At 35.5% G+C, this 16551-nt stretch overlaps 1 protein-coding gene across 1 annotated transcript in view; it reads left to right on the top strand.

Moving 5' to 3' along the window:
- The window catches only part of EXOC6B (exocyst complex component 6B), a 612716-nt gene that overhangs the window by 94083 nt on the left and 502082 nt on the right, over positions 1 to 16551 (top strand). Inside the window, exons 3-6 of the mRNA XM_047067750.1 lie at positions 652 to 699; positions 2358 to 2448; positions 2559 to 2604; positions 15492 to 15696. Of these exons, the coding sequence (XP_046923706.1) occupies positions 652 to 699; positions 2358 to 2448; positions 2559 to 2604; positions 15492 to 15696 (390 nt within the window). The remainder of the gene's footprint in view (positions 1 to 651; positions 700 to 2357; positions 2449 to 2558; positions 2605 to 15491; positions 15697 to 16551) is intronic.

Below are 16551 nucleotides of genomic sequence, written 5' to 3'. Positions count from 1 at the left end.
AAGTTTTCCAGGAATACATTGGTGAAGTGAGGAATATCTATGGTAAAATTTGTTCTTTGTACATATAGTAGAGATGTGAAGGTTCTCTGGGTAATTTTTTCTATTTTGTTTTCTCTCTTTTCTTTCCAAAACTCAGGTGTGATCTTTAGTTGTTATAGTGTCTTAGTTTGGAATATTCTAAGCTGAACATGTCAGTCAGTAAATTTGTTTTCTTTGATTTTTAAAAATACCATGCAGTAGAAAACATTGAGTAGAAAAGTTGATAGAATTTAGACCCAAGAGAATGCCATTAAACCAAAACGTGTTGGGATCCTGAAAGTATCTGAATAACTGTTTTTAGTCTTTTCATTTAAAATGTTGATCTTGGGGTGCTTGGGTGGCTCAGTCGGTTGAGCGTCCGACTTCGGCTCAAGTCATGACCTCACAGTCCATGAGTTCGAGCCCCATGTCGGTCTCTGTGCTGTCAGCTCAGAGCCTGGAGCCTGCTTCGGATTCTGTGTCTCCCCCTCTCTCTGCCCCTCCCCCACTCACACTCTGTCTCTCTATCAAAAAATGAATAAACATTAAAAAGTTAAAAAAAAATGTTGATCTTACCCAACAATTGTCTAAATGTTTGTTTTTTTATGAGTTTAAATTGTCTTCTCTCCACAGAATCAAGTGACGGATACTAATAGAAAACTGCAACATGAGGGAAAGGAAGTAAGGCCGGTTTACCTTTTGAACAAATCTTCTCTGTTTCCTGTCATTCTCTTGTGATGACTGCATTCTTGATGGCTTAGAAGACCAAGAGCAGTGTGTTGGAGGAACTTGGACATTATCATTGCTTCTCCTAATGTTTTTCTGAATTAAATGAATATAGCCGCTAGAAAGTGGAATGAGAAAGGATGTAGCTTTTCTAGTATATGTGCTGCCAAAGTGAGCACAAGGATGTAGCTTTTCGTAGCTGTGGTTTTAAATCACTTGAGTGGCCACTGCTGTTCTCTCTGTCTGGAATGCTTTTTCCCCAATATTCTACTTCAGACTTTGCTCAGATGTTCCCTTCTTAATGATGCCTTTTATTTGAAATTGCAGACTCGCTCTCACTCCTGCATTCTTTTTAGTTTTACTTTTTGTGCTTTATTTTTCTCCACTGCACCTATCGTGCTCTACTATTACATATTTTTAGCGGTATGTTTGTTTTCTGTCTGTCTCCTTCCATTAGAAATTAAGCTCCGTGAAGTCGGGAATTTTTGTTTGTTTTATTCATTGCCATATTCCCTCTGCCTGCCTAAACAGTGACTGGCACAAGGTGGGTGCTCCATAAATATTTGTTAAAAAGTGAATCAGTGATTCTGTTAATTGATATAATTGCCATTTAAGCCATCAGAGTTTACAAGATTATTTTACATCCTTTTTCTCACTTGATTCCCATGACAGGCCTATGATAAATCAGGACAGGTATTATCGCCATTTTATTGGTGAGGAAACTAAAACAGATGATTTGCTAAAATTTACATAGCAATTATTTTCTGACTTGCAGACCATCACTGTTCTTTGTGTCATGTACTTTTATTACCGACTAGTACTTACTTAGTTTTAATAATTTTTAAGACTAGCTTTTGATTGTTTTATCAATGACTTAATCAGGGCTATTCTCTCTCTCTCTCTCTCTCTCTCTCTCTCTCTCTCTTTTTTGTATGGTATTACCTAAGCAGATAACGTTTTTTAGGTATAGGTTCGGGATGAGTACCACAAAAAGCTATGTAGATTACTGTTTTTTGAAAGTTTGTCTCACATATTTAAAATTACACAGAGAATGCAGTTTCTTCTAGTTGTAGTGTGGTATGACTTCAAATGGGAAGGAAAAGTGAGTTACTCTTCCCTAAACTGGAACTCTTGGAAAAGCCATAACTTCTAAGCATGTGGTTTATTTGTTAAAATAGAGATTTAGTTGAAGATTATGTTTAAAACCCAACTGAAGCAATATAGGGAGGACTGTTTCCCTCAAGGAGCCTCACACTGATGAGAGAAACATAGGATCTTCTCAGAAGATTTGATGAAACCAAGCATAATGAAGGGTCTGAGTAAGGCTTGGAGAAAATCTGCAAGTTTTTTCTTTTCTTCTGGATAGCCCCTGGATTTTAGGATTCCACTTTAGCTGGCCTTTTCCAGTATAGTATGTATCTTGGGGAGAAAATGGGAAACCACGCAGGAATGTTTTACTAGTTGAGAAAGGTAGTTTCTTAGTTCACTTGGCAGGTCTTTCTATGAAACTGTCTGGGATTTTCTGATGAATTGAACACAGGGTGGAAAAATGTGACTGAAAGCTTTTTATTTACAGCTACTGGCATAATTCAGTTTTTTTTCCTCTTGCCAAGCTGGTAATAGCAATGGAAGAGCTGAAGCAGTGTCGACTACAACAGAGAAATATTTCAGCCACTGTTGATAAATTAATGCTGTGTCTTCCAGGTGAGGAGCTGGAAATGGACTAGGATTCTTGATGTAATTCCTTTAGCTTTAATAAGTTTTCACTTGCTCTGAATAATACTTATATGCTCTTTTCCCCCTTTTCTTTCAAGTCCTAGAGATGTATAGCAAACTGAGGGACCAGATGAAAACTAAAAGGTAAGATTGTTTTATTGAATATTTTTTATTATCTAAAATTTCTGTTAATTAGGATAGTTTTAAGGTCCATATTTAGCCTAACCTTTCAAGAAACAATTAAGTCCGTATAACATCCTCTCTAGCCTTTTGTATATCTGTTGATTCATCCTGAGACTTACTTATATACACTGCTGGTATGCTGATGTATTTTGCCATATATCATGTTTAATAAGAAAAACACTACTCATAGTTTGGTTTTTAGAAGACCTGGTCTTTCAGGGATAAAACACGTAACTTTTAGTGGTAGTTTATTGGAGAAACATGCTTTGGTTTAGTATTGTAGTAGAAAAATGATTACTGGTTCTGGTGCAGGGGTGACTTAGGGTTCTTCCCTGAAACAGAATCAGTAGAGCGAGGGAGAGAGACAGGGAGGAAGTCTATGTGTACAGTGAGGGAGGGAGGGAGGTATTGACTGATTGATTTTAGGGAGCTGGTTCACATGATTATGGAGGCTGTTTTCTTCTGGTTTTATTCCAAAGGAATGTCTATAGTGACTCTTCCGCTCTTCTTCCCAAGCTAGAGTAAGCATCCCCACCCTCCCTACCCTGGAGTGTGCTGCAGTATGAGGGGGTATGTGAGGCTGTCTGATAAACAGGACACATCTTTCTGGAATGTTGATTTTTACCTAGGTTTCAAGGGAAAAAGTATAGAATTAAAATGTGATATTGAATAACAATAGAAATATTGTTAATAAAACCATTAAATCCTCAAGAATTTTAAAGCCTAAAAAGCATGAAGCATCAAAGTTTTTTGAATTTCTTAGACACCCATCTTTTTCCCAGGAGGATGTGTTCACATATGAGAATGTAGGTAAGATAATAGGAGAAGTTCTGTTCAGTGAGATATGAAAGTAGTGTTATTTTTCTGATAACCTCTTAGTAACATTCTAAAATTACAGAAGATTACAGAGAATAAAAAAAAACACTGTGTACCAGCTTCTCTGAATTAACAGATATTAATAATTTTCCAGTTTTGACTTATATATATATATAAATACACATAGACGTATATAGACATATCTGGACAGAGAGAGGTAAAGATAGACATTTTTTACAATTACAGATAAGATTTATGTCCCTTTCCTCAACCCTATTCCTTTCACTACTCCCCTGAGGAAACCAGTATCATAAATTTGGTGTCTTTCTAGTCCATGTTTTTAACGTCTGCAAATCATATATTGTATTATTTTGTGTTTTTAAAAACATGTACATGAATAGTTCTCAGTCGGGTTTTTTTGAGATTCATTCATTCATTCATTCATTCCACAAAAATGAATGGATTACTTACTATATGCTAGGCATTGTTCTTGGGGGTACAGCTCTGAAGAAAACAGACAAAAATATCTGCTGTTATGCGGCTTCCACACTAATGGAGAATTTATTTATGTATATAGATCTAGTTCACTTACTTTAATCCTTCATAATAGTCCATTATGTAAATAATTCACATTTCCCCTCTCATTTCCAGTAGTTGTTATAAGTGCTGTGCACCAATACTTCCAGCTCAGTCTTCTTCTGGCGCCATAGTAGGATTATGTTTCCTGGGCTCCATTGGGCTGTGTGACTGATAAGATGTGAGCAGAAGTGGTGAATGTTACTTTTGGGCTTAGCAGTTACTTTCTAGCACAAGGTCCTTCCAGAGGTCTGTTTTCCTTTGGGTGTGACCAATGGTAACTTTCAAGATGTTGGTTGAATCCCTTAGTAACTGCAGTGAACAGAACTTCTCTGCCAACCTGGTATGGGTGTATAGTATGAGTAAGTTATAAACCTTTGCTTTAAGACACTGAGATTTTTGGGATTGTTGTTGCTACAAGATAGCTGTCCTCACATACTGTGAAGGACATTCGATGTGTCTCCAGTTGTTTGCTATGCAGACGGTGGTTCAGTAAATATTCTTGTTTGTGTCTCTTTGTTCACACATTCAGGGTTTCTTGAGAACTATGTTCTTCAAATGTTGCTATATATACAAATCACATGGGGATTTGTTAAATGTAGATTCTTAATTCAGTAGGTCTGAGGCCATTCTGGAGATTAGGCATCTTCTACCAAGCTCCCAGGTAGTACCAGTTCTGCTGGTATATGGTTTATACCTAGAAAGAGATCAGCTGGATCAAAAAAAGGATTTTCATGTATTTGTTCTTACTAGATATTATTCTCCAAAGTGATTTATCAATTTAGTCTCCCGCTGTCATTTTTTGGGGAGGTCTGTTACTCCACCTTTAGGTAACATCTGTATTGTGAGACTTTGTGGTTTTTGCCAGTCTGATGATTATGAAATGATAGACCATTATTCTGCATTTTCATTTTTTTGATTACTAGTGAGATTGGTTTTTGGGCATTTGGATTTTCTTTCATTATTTTGCCCATTTTTCTCTCAGGTTTGTTCTTGTTGTTTTTTCATTTATTAGAATTCATTAATATGCTTTGGATACCTTTTCCTCTTATTAGGAATATCCTGCAAATATTTTCTTTCAATGCATGGCTTATCTAATAACTTTGTAAAGTTAGTGCTTTTTGTTGTTATAGTAGTTGTAAATTTTGTTATTATCATTTATTTTGTGGTCTTTAAAAAATTTTATTTTTAAACATTCTCAAGTACAGTATAAATTAACTGTGTTTTTTCTTGAATCAGTTTTAAGTTGCTAATGTGACACCCTCCCCAAATACTTTAGTGTGATTTCCGAGCAATAAAGACACTCTTCTGTGCAGCCACAATGCAACAGAGAATAGAAATTAACATTGATATTTTAGTAGCATCTAATCCTCATTCCCAATTCAGATTTTGGTAATTATCTCAATCATGTTCTTTACAGCAAAAGAATCCAGTTTAAAACGTGTGTTGCATTTAATGGTCATGTCTCTTTATTCTTCAGCCTGGAACTGTCCTCAGTCTTTCCTTGACTTCCATGACTTTGCCACTTTTGAATATTACAGGCCAATTTTTATGTAGAATGCTCCTCAGTTTGGAGTTGTCTGATACTTTCTCATGGTTAGATTCATGTTTTATGTCTTTGGCTGGAATATCACAAAGGGGGTGCTGTGTTCTCATTGCATCTTACAGGTGGCACATAAATTTTATTTGTCCTATCAACGATGATGTCCACTTTGATTACTTGATTAAGATGGTGTCTTTCAGACATTTGCATTGTAAGGTTGCTCTTTTTTACATTTGCAATTAAAAATTTTGTGGGGAGGTATTTTATAGTTATATAAGTTAATCATTTTTCATCAGATTTTCACTTTAATTTTTTTTTTTAATTTTTTTTAAAAATTTTTTTAACGTTTATTTACTTTTGAGACAGAGAGAGACAGAGCATGAATGGGGGAGGGTCAGAGAGAGAGAGGGAGACACAGAATCTGAAACAGGCTCCAGGCTCTGAGCTGTCAGCACAGAGCCCGACGCGGGGCTCGAACTCACGAACCGTGAGATCATGACCTGAGCCGAAGTTGGCCGCTTAACCGACTGAGCCACCCAGGCGCCCCTCACTTTAATTTTTTTTATGTCAGTATGGACTCACAGTTTCTTATTTTATTTGATGAGTCATGATTTGTTAGTATGATTTATCTTGTTCAAATTATGCTGAATGGCACCAGTGGTGCTTCTATGTCTGGCTTCTATGTCCTTTTAATATGTCCTCTCACTTTTTGGAGGACTTTGTTACGAAGGAGGTATTTTTCAGGTTCATCTTATACTCTGCCTGTTGCAGCCCTGGAATCAGGCAACTCTCCAAGTAACTATGGTTCTTTTGGTAGAGAATGTTATGTAGAAGCTGGGATATATGTGCTTGGTGTACTTATTAGTGAGTAACCTGGTTTTCATTGCTCTTAATACATTTACTTACTGAATCATTTCCTTGTGTGAAACTAATCACGTATCATTGCTGTCACTGCAACTCTTTACCTTCTCAACACTGCACACTGAGTTGCCCTCCTCTATGGTATCCTCCTTACTCCACTTGGGCTGTAATACTGTAAGTCCTGGCTGAATGCCCTTGTCATCTCTCCTGGGCTCTGACACTCCATGCCAGGCTGCCTTCGTATATGGACATCCTCCACACTCCACTAGGTCCCTTGCACACCATGCTGGTCCATCTCAAAGTTGTTCAGGATATTCTCTTATAATTTTAACACGTGTGGGCTCTGTAGTAATGCTTTCTCTTTCATTACTTAGTTGATAATTTGTGTCTTTTCTCTCTCGGTCTCTTTGATTATTCTAGCTAGAAATTTATCAGTTGCACTAATTTTTTTTCTGAAAAGCATCTTTAGGTTTTACTGTTATTTACTGATTTCTGCTATTATTTTTAGTATTTTCTTTCTCCTACTTACTTGAGGTTTCATTCCCTCTTTTCTAGCTTTATAAGGTAGATTTTGGTTTTTTATTTTCTAATGTAGCCATTTAAAGCTGTACATTTTACTCTTAGCAGTGCATTAACTGCTCTTACCTGTTTTATGATGATGTGTTTTTTTCCCCCTTTTATCTCAAATGTTTTAATTCCTTTGTGATTTTAGAAATTTAATCTCATTATTTTGAAATGAATTGGTTAATTTCCAAGTAGTAGATTTTTCAGGTTTAAAAAAATTGATTTGTAATTTTAGTTCACTGTGTTCATGAATGTAAGATGTATGATTTCAACTTTTTAAATGTTTGGTGAAACTTGTTTTAATGACCCAGCATATGGTCCGTTTTGGTGAAAATTTCATGTATACCTCAAAATTATGTATATTCTGTTGTTGAATAGGGCATTCTTTAACTGTTATTTAGATACCCTTGATTAACAGTGTTGTTCAGGTTTTCTACATCCTAGTGATTTTGTATTTGTCAATTGCTGACAGTAATGTTGAGATTGTCTGTTATGATTGTGGATTTGCAAATTTCTTTTTTCTGTTCTTTCAGTTCTTGCTGTTGTATTTTGAAGCTTTCTTGTTGGGTGCATATACATTTAGCATTGTTATATCTTCATTATATCTTCTTGATGAGATGACCAGTTTATTATTATGAAGGTTCCTTTTTATCCCTGGTAATATTCTTTTTTTTTTTTTTTTTAAATATATGTTGGGGTGCCTGGGTGGCTCTGTCACGTGAGCGGCCAACTCTTGATTTTGGCTCAGGTCATGATCCCAGAGTTGTGGGATTGAGCCGTGCAGCAGGGCCCGTGCTGAGTGTGGAGCCTGCTTGAGATTCTTTCTCTCTCCGACTCATGCTCGCTCTCTCTCTCTCTCAAATAAATAAAACAAAAAAAAATTAAAAAATGTTGTTTCGTATTAACATAGCCACTACTGCTTTTTGTTTAGTCTTTACATGGTCTATTTTTTAATATCCTTTTTGTTTAAAATATTTTAACAGCTTTTTTTGAGATATAGTTTCTACATTATTAATTCATCCATTTAAAATGTATAATTCAGTGGTTTTTATTGTATTCACAGAGTTGTGCAGCTATCACTACAATCAATTTTAGAATGCTTTTATTCTTTTCAAAAGAAACTCTGAGTCCCTTAGTTGTTACTACCCTCCCCCCAACCCCGAACACACACAGAAAACTTGCCAGCTACTGGGAACTACTAATTTACTTTCTGTCTCTATAGGTTTGCCTATTCTGGACATTTACTATAAATGGAATTCTACAATATGTGGTTCTTTGTGATTGGCTTCTTTCGTTTAACATAATATTGTCAAAACTCATCCATGTTATGCCATATTTCAGTATTTCGTTTCTTCTTATTGCTGAATAATATTCCATTGTATAGATATACCACATTTTATTTATCCATTCATCAGTTGATGAACATTTGGGTTGTTTCTACTTTTTGGCTTTTATGAATAATACTGCTATGAATTTTTGTTTCAAGTTTTTGTGTGGACATATGTTTTCATTTCTCTTGGCTGTATACCTAGGAATGGCATTGCTGGATCCCGTGGTAACTCTATGTTTAACCATTTGAGGAACTGTTTTCCAAATCAGACTGTTTTCCAAATCAGTTATGCCATTTTGCCTTCCACTAGCAGCATATGAAGATTTCAATTTCTGCAAATTCAGTATGTTGGTATTTATTATTGTCTGTCTTTTTGATTATGGCCATCTTGGTGAGTGACATAATATCTTATTGTTACCCTTTGTTTTTGAAAAATTTTTTCGAAGGGCATAGAATTCTAGGTGTAAAGATTCATTAGTTAAGATGGCATTTCTTTGTCTTCTTGTTTATGTGGTTTCTGAAGGAAAGGTATGTGAGCAGTCTTATCTTTGTCACTCTGTACTTAATGTGTCTTTCCTTAAGCTGTTTTAAAACTTTTATCTGTGTCATTTTTTCTTAGCAATTTGATTTTGATTCACTTTGGTGTCCATATGTGTGTATGCATGCATTTATGTGAATTTATCCTCCTGGTGGTTTGTCTAGCTTTTTGGATTGTAGGTTTATAATTTTCTTAAAATCTGGAAAATGTTCAGATACTGTTTTTCCAAACAATTTTTTCTGTCCTTTTCCCATCCTCATTCTAGGACTTCAGTTACATCTATGTTAGACAACTTTGAATAATCCCGTAGATGACTTGAAGATCTGTCTTTTCCCCAGTCTTTTTTCTCTCTTTGCCTCATATGCGACAGATTTTATTGCTGTGTTCAAGTGCACTGATCTCTCTCTTTTGTATTGTCTAATCTTCTTTTAATCCTATCCAGTGATATTTTCATTTCAGATAATATGTGTTTCATCTTTAGGAGTTCCATTGTTTTTTTTTTTTATGTTTAATTTCTCATTTTTGTGTCTTTCATTAATTACATGTATATGGCTCTGATATCTCTTTTCATGTACTTCTTTGCTAGTTCTGTCACTTCTGGCATTTTGGATCTCTTTCTGCAGACTGATTTTGTTTTTCCTAGTTGTAGATCAATTTGTTGGTTCTTACCATATCTAATAATTTTTGATTGGATGACGAACATTTTATTATGTTGCTGAGTGTCTGGAGTTTCGAGAGCCTTTTTTTCCCTTAGAGAGTGTTGCTCTTTGTTTTGGCAAACAGTTGAGTTGTTTGCAGATCTATTTGATCTCCTCAAACCCATTTTTAAAGTTAATTTTTTTATTTTTGAGAGAGAAAGAGAAAGAGTGCGTGAGCGTGCACATGGACAGGGGAGGGGCAGGGAGAGAATCCCAAGCAGACTCTGTGCCAGGAATGTGGAACCTGATGCGGGGCTTGAACCCATGAACTGTGAGATCATGACCTGAGAGGAGACCAAGAGTCTGATGCTTAAGCCACTGAGCCACCCAGGCATGCGCCCTCTGCCCCCTCTTTTTAATCTTTGGAGCTGCGCCTTCGTTTCAGGGGTAGTTCAGAGTAGTATTCATGTACTCTGAATAACTCAGGAATTTCTAGGGATTCTTCACCAAGGTTCCTCTGCATTGTCTGAGCTCTTTGAAGTGTTTATCGTACATCTTCCTGGTGTCTTTCTGTCTCTCCCTCCCTCCCCTCTTTCCCTTCCCTGCCCACCTTTCCTTCCTTCCCTTGTTTTTGCCTGTCTGTGTGGAATCCCACTTTTTCTATGACTGACTTAGTACTCGGCAAAGACTTAAGGGAACCCCTGTGTTGATTCTGCAGATTCTGCAGTCTTTTTTTCTGCATTGCTCCCTCTCCCTCTTTTTGTTTGGATTTCTGCTGTACAACCTCAAGTTGTGTCAGCTTTTCTGAACTTCTGTCTCTGACTCTAACTCTGCTAAGCTGCTGGGCTCTGTTTAGGTTTTCTTTGTGTCCATGATGTAGAAATCACATTCAGGTAGATAATCTGCATAATTAGTAAACGTACCTTTTTTGTCTCCCTTTTATCAGACGCCACTGAATGTCCACTATCTGAAAACAGATTTTATATGTTAGCCAGTATTCTGCTTTTTAAGATTGGGAGTTCGTGACTGTTCCTTGTTACTCCTTCATGGCTGGAAGCCTAGTTGTTGTTTTTGTTTTTGTTTTAAGCTGTAAATACTGATAATACTTCTAGGTTTTATGCTTCCTAAGGAAAGATATCTGACCATCTTTCTACTTGTTAATACGTTGAAAGGATTAAATATTTGTTAATGGTGCTTTTTGATTAGGAAAGGCACTAATATTTCCTGTGGTGAGAGCTTTCATTTCATATTCTTATCATACTCTGAATTTATAAAAATTTCTCATGGATAGTTGTGATCTGCTTTAAAAGATCACTTATTAGAATTTTAAAAATCATTATTGTGAAAGAGTTCTGTACCATGGCAAGAAAGGACCAAAATTTAATTTGCCTAGAATTAACATTCCTCTTCTCACAATAGCATTCAACTATGTCTAAATTATTCTGACCTTAGTTATCCAATTTACCGGATTATTTAAATGTCTTTCCCTTCCTTCTTCTTTTATATTCCCTGCTTCTGTTTCATTTACTTTCTTTCTGCTCACATTTCTATTAGGGAGCCTAATGAGGGGGAGACAGGGAAAACTAGCACACATGCAAGTGAAACTTAGGAATTTGACTTTTGATTCCTTTTTAATAATGTTTAGAGGTTGTCAAAAGTAATGTCAAAATCTGGTTTTAGATTTCCATGGCAGCTGGAAATAGAAATTTTTTCTTTTGGTGTCTGCTATACAGGTGTTTAATTGGCTATCATTCTTTAACCTGTCACAGATATTGAAATGCACTAGAAATTTGAATAATCTTATTGGACTGTTATATTTGGAGCATGAATATGCTAGGGAAAGGACGATGGGGAAATAAGGTGACATTCTTTGTTGCCAGGAATCACTGGGTTTTGTACTAATTAGCCTTGAAAAACGTGGAGTTATTTGACAGACCAGATGTTTTCAGCACGCAGCCATGTGTCTCATCAGTGAATGTGCCTGTGTCCGCAGGCAACACTGTTAGATTTTTCTCATTCTATAAACAATGTTCCAAAATATAACTAAACCCCAAAGTGTGTTTATCTTTTTGGCTTAATTTCTGGCTTTCTATCCTTTCTAAGGTTTCTCTCTAGAGGAATTGCATTTTATTGCACATAGCTCTTCATACCTAATTGTAGTATAAACACCATTCTGTTTACGCTAAACCATGTGAATTTTACTGTTTTTGAGTCTGTAAAATTGTAATAAATAAAAGCAACCATTTCACATTAACTCTATTTGTACTTTTATTTCTAAATGTAGGGGAAATAAATCTTTCTACCCTCTATTTATTTGTACTAAGATTTTGATTTTTGGAACATATGAGGGAAAAACAATAAAAAAATCAGTAAAACCAGTCTCTAGTCCTTAGTGTTTATGGTACTAAGTACATTGGAGTGAGACGAACTTAAGTATCTACCATGAAATTCATTCTTAAAATCTGAAACAGAGCTATCAGTTCTTTTATTTATAAGATCAGAACTGAGTTCTTCCTATACTAAATATATCATGGTAAGTATGGAAATTAGGAAATGAAAAACATGAGGAAAATTGTCACCCATAATGTTGCTATCCAAAGGAAAAAAAAATCACGGCTTAACGTTTTCGTGTATATCTTTCTAGACATTTTCTGTGTACTTATGTATGTGTGTATGCATGTAGTTAGTGATACATAGCTCATACATGCACATATATTCATAATTATACATGTATACATATTTATAATTTTGTAAGCATTATGATTATACCTGTAAGTTTTATTTTTGACATAACTTTTACTCAACAATCCTGTAAACATTTTGCTTTTAGTCTTTGACTACATTGATATATCATGATGTGTTTAACCAACTCATTGTTATTAGACACCTAGATTAGCTTTTTATTGGCTAATATAAATGGCTACAATTCAAGAGGCTTATATATTTTTGTAAACCTAATATTTCTTTTTGGAAATACAACTGGTTAGAATGCTTGTCATGGTAAAATTCTTCCCTGAAAACTTGTATCATTAATACAGATTTGTTTACCAGCAGGTAGTAAATTCTCATTTATTGAAACCTCTGATAATAATACCCATATCTTTTGAGAAATCTTTGGGAGTTTGCATGACAAAACTATGTTTTTGATTTGTATTTTTTTACATATCTGTTCAATTCTACACGCCCCCCCCCCCCCCCCCCCGCCAATATATTGGCCTTTTCAATGTTTGTGACTTTTCTTTGCTCATTGCTCTTTGTTCATTGCTTTTAAAAAAAACCTTAAGTTTTCTGTTGTCAATAATCTTTACCAAGTTTTTGTTTCTTTGTTATTCTTATTTTTTTAATGTATGACTTATTTTGATTTTACTTTGTCAACCTTATTAATTTTAGTTTTATTTGTTCTCTTATGCTTATGGAAGCTTTCCTACCTATCAGATAAATATTACTTTCTTTACTATTGCATTACCAGCAATATTTACTTCTACCTAACCAGCAATATTTCTTTTCTTAAAATCTATTGTATCTGATATAAATATAGCCACTTCAGCACTTTTATGATTACTTTTCCCATGGTATATTTTATTCCGTCTTTTACTTTAATAACCTACTGTTATCTCTGAATCTAAACTGTGTTTCTTGTACAGGACATATAGTTGGATCATTCTTTTTAAATCCTGTCTGACAATTTGCCTTTTTAAAAAAAGTTTATTTATTTATTATTTAAGAGAGACAGAGATAGCATGAGTTGGGAAGGGGCAGAGAGAGAGAGGGTGAGAGAGGGAATCCCAAGCAAGCTTCACTCTGCCAGCACGGAGAGCTCCGACACGGAGCTCAAATCCATGAAACCCCAAGATCATGACCTGAGCCGAAACCGAGTTGGATGCTCAGCTGACTGAGCCACCCAGGCGCCTCCTGTCTGACAATGTACCTTTTGACTGAAGTGTTTATTAGTCCATTTAGATTTAATGTAGTTATTGATGTGGTTGAGTTTTACTTTTTGTTTTCAGTTTTTCATGTCTTTTTGTTCTTACCCTTTTCTCTCTTTTTCTTGTATGAAGTATTTTATAGTATACTATTTTAATTCCTCTGTTGATTTTTTTAATGATACGTTTTTTGCGTTATTTTCTTAGAGGTTGCTCTGTGGATTATAATCTGTATCTTAATGTATCATAGCCTACTTTGACTTTAGGTCAATGCTGATGTAGTTTTGGTAGAATATATAGTAGTGGTTTTGCTTCAACTTAGCTCCATTTCTTTCCTCCTTTTTTGTGCTATTATTGTCATATATATATTATATCTCTATATTTTATAAACCCAATGATACAGTATTATAATCATTGCTTTTAAATTTTTTCTCTTAATGAAATTAAAATGAGAAAAGAAAAAATATATTATTTACTCTTTTGTATTTCACATATATTTACTATTTCCTATGCCCTTCATTTATTTCTGTGAATTAAAGTTAATTTCTGTTGTCATTTCTTTTCTGGCTTCCGTTAGTATTTTTTGTAAGGCAGATCAAGGAATTCTCTGTCTTTATTTTGGAATGTGTTTCATTTTTATTGTTAAAAGATAGTCATCAACTAAGGATTAGTCCAAGGTTTTCACTCAAACAAACTTGAGCCAATAAGGTTTTCACCCTTTGTCAGTGGATTTGTGTGTAAGCAACAGAATACATCAAAATTTCAGGCAGTTTTCAAATCAGCCTGAGCTTTTAGTTTCTGCCAGGCTTTCTACATGTGTGCCTGCTGCCTCCTTGTCAGCCAGGGTTGTGTGGAGTGCTTAGGCTTTTTTGGATGTCTTTCTGCATGTGTGCACAGCCTCAATCAGCTAGGATATACTAAGAGCTACCAGGCCCTTTCATGGGTCTCTTATTTACATACTTCTGTTAAATTTCTGGTTAGTCCTCCAATCTGCCCTTTATCCCAACCCAGACTAACTTCAGGCCAGGAGAGCGGGACCCATCCATCCTTCCTTCCTCCCTCCCTCCCTCCCTCCTGTCCTTCTTTCCTTCCTTCCTTCCTTCCTTCCTTCCTTCCTTCCTTCCTTCCTTCCTTCTATCCTTCCTTCCATTTATCCATCCATCCGTCTGGAGTTTGCTACTTTTCCTAATAATGCCACTCCTTATAAAGGCAGGGAAGCTGCTGGTTTTCATGACAAGCCAATATAACCAATGGGAGGGAGGGGGAATGGGGAGTGGGTAGAGTTGGAGGGTTGATGGAGGAAGCCCCAGGAGAGAGCACCACAAAGTTCCATTGTTCAACAGTTTTCATGAAAAAACACTTTTCAATTTGTTCTCCTTTGTCAATTTCCAGAGCCCTGAAAAGGTTTGATGATATTTGTTTTTTTGGGTAGAAGATTTTCTGAGTTCTTCCCTGTGCCATAGTTGGAAGTTTAAACTTAGGTACTTTATTTTATAGGATGATTGTTTTGGCATTGATATGATCATCTTGTATTTTCATTTATTTTTTGTATAATTTCATTGGTAGATTTTGTAAGTTTTCTATTTTCTTGGGGTACAATCTTTTTTGATTGGAATTTATTGAGTCCTTTAGTACGTATATTAATTTTTAATAATTTGACACTTTCCCATTGATGTTTTTATTGAAACTTAATACTGTATTTGTCTTTTTTTTTTTTTTTTAATTTTTTTTTTCAACGTTTATTTATTTTTGGGACAGAGAGAGACAGAGCATGAACGGGGGAGGGGCAGAGAGAGAGGGAGACACAGAATGGGAAACAGGCTCCAGGCTCTGAGCCATCAGCCCAGAGCCCGACGCGGGGCTCGAACTCGCGGACGGCGAGATCGTGACCTGGCTGAAGTCGGACGCTTAACCGACTGCGCCACCCAGGCGCCCCAATACTGTATTTGTCTTAATGTATAATCAAAACTAATTCAGGCCAGAAATTTTACCTGAGGAATATATCTGTGGCCCTAAAGAAGACTGAGTTGAGCTAAAGGTGATACAATTCCTTTTATAGGCATTATCCTGCACTGAAAACTCTGGAACATCTAGAGCATACCTATCTGCCTCAAGTAAGCCACTATCGATTCTGCAAGGTGATGGTGGACAACATTCCCAAGCTTCGAGAAGAAATTAAGGATGTTTCTATGTCTGATCTCAAAGACTTTTTGGAGAGTATCCGCAAACATTCAGACAAAATCGGAGAGACTGCCATGAAGCAAGTAGGTCTTGCGTTTATGATAGGTTGGCCAATGACTTTGCTAGTGTTCAGTTAAATACAGGTTTCTCTTTCTAAGTGTCTTAACTATTTCTTGTCATTTTAGGGAAGTCCTTCCTCTTTATGGGGACACATGATTAAAAATGTGTTTTGTTTTTTTAACAGAGCAGTGAATTATTTGCTAGTTTATTGTTTCGCTCTGTGGATGTTCAGTAAATATGCATTGATTGTGATGGTTTATATTGGGACTTTGAAGAGGTCTTTCTATTTTTTGAATATTTTCCTTCACTTTGGATATGATTTGAAGCCCAAGATTTTTAAAAGGTCTCTTTCTCGGTAATGAGCTAAATTGTGCTGCAGGTATCTTTGGTTGATTACTTACTATGTAAACAAGGTATTGTGTTGTTTATAAATATTTCTGTAATTGTTATTTCTGATATCAGTGGGTATCAATGAAACAAGGCCTTTTGGGAAATGCTGTGAATTATGATCACAGAAAGAGATTTCTTTATAGCTTATAAATTAACAAACATATTAGAATTTTCAGGTTTTTTCTGTCTTTTTTAAATTTTTTTTTATTGCAGTATCTTCATCTCCAAGTCATGAAAGCCACCAAGAAACATCTTTTCTTTTGTCATTTCTCTTTTCTCTTTTCTTTTCTTTTCTTTTCTTTTCTTTTCTTTTCTTTTCTCATTGTGAATAAAAGAGCAGTAATGATTTTCAGTGTTACTTGCTCTTCTGAAATTTAAATCACATGGATTTTATTGAAATATCTCAGTATACCTTATGATGTAGCTTACAACGATAAACAGAAGATTTGATTGTTTATGGAAAGTGTTGTTTGGTTCTACAAACAACT

Source organism: Lynx rufus, unplaced genomic scaffold (genome assembly GCF_022079265.1).
Source record: "Lynx rufus isolate CCGP_SWC_20201006 ecotype Redwood Valley unplaced genomic scaffold, mLynRuf1.p SCAF_8, whole genome shotgun sequence".
Lineage (NCBI taxonomy): Eukaryota > Metazoa > Chordata > Mammalia > Carnivora > Felidae > Lynx > Lynx rufus.
This window is presented reverse-complemented; position numbering and strand designations above follow the sequence as displayed.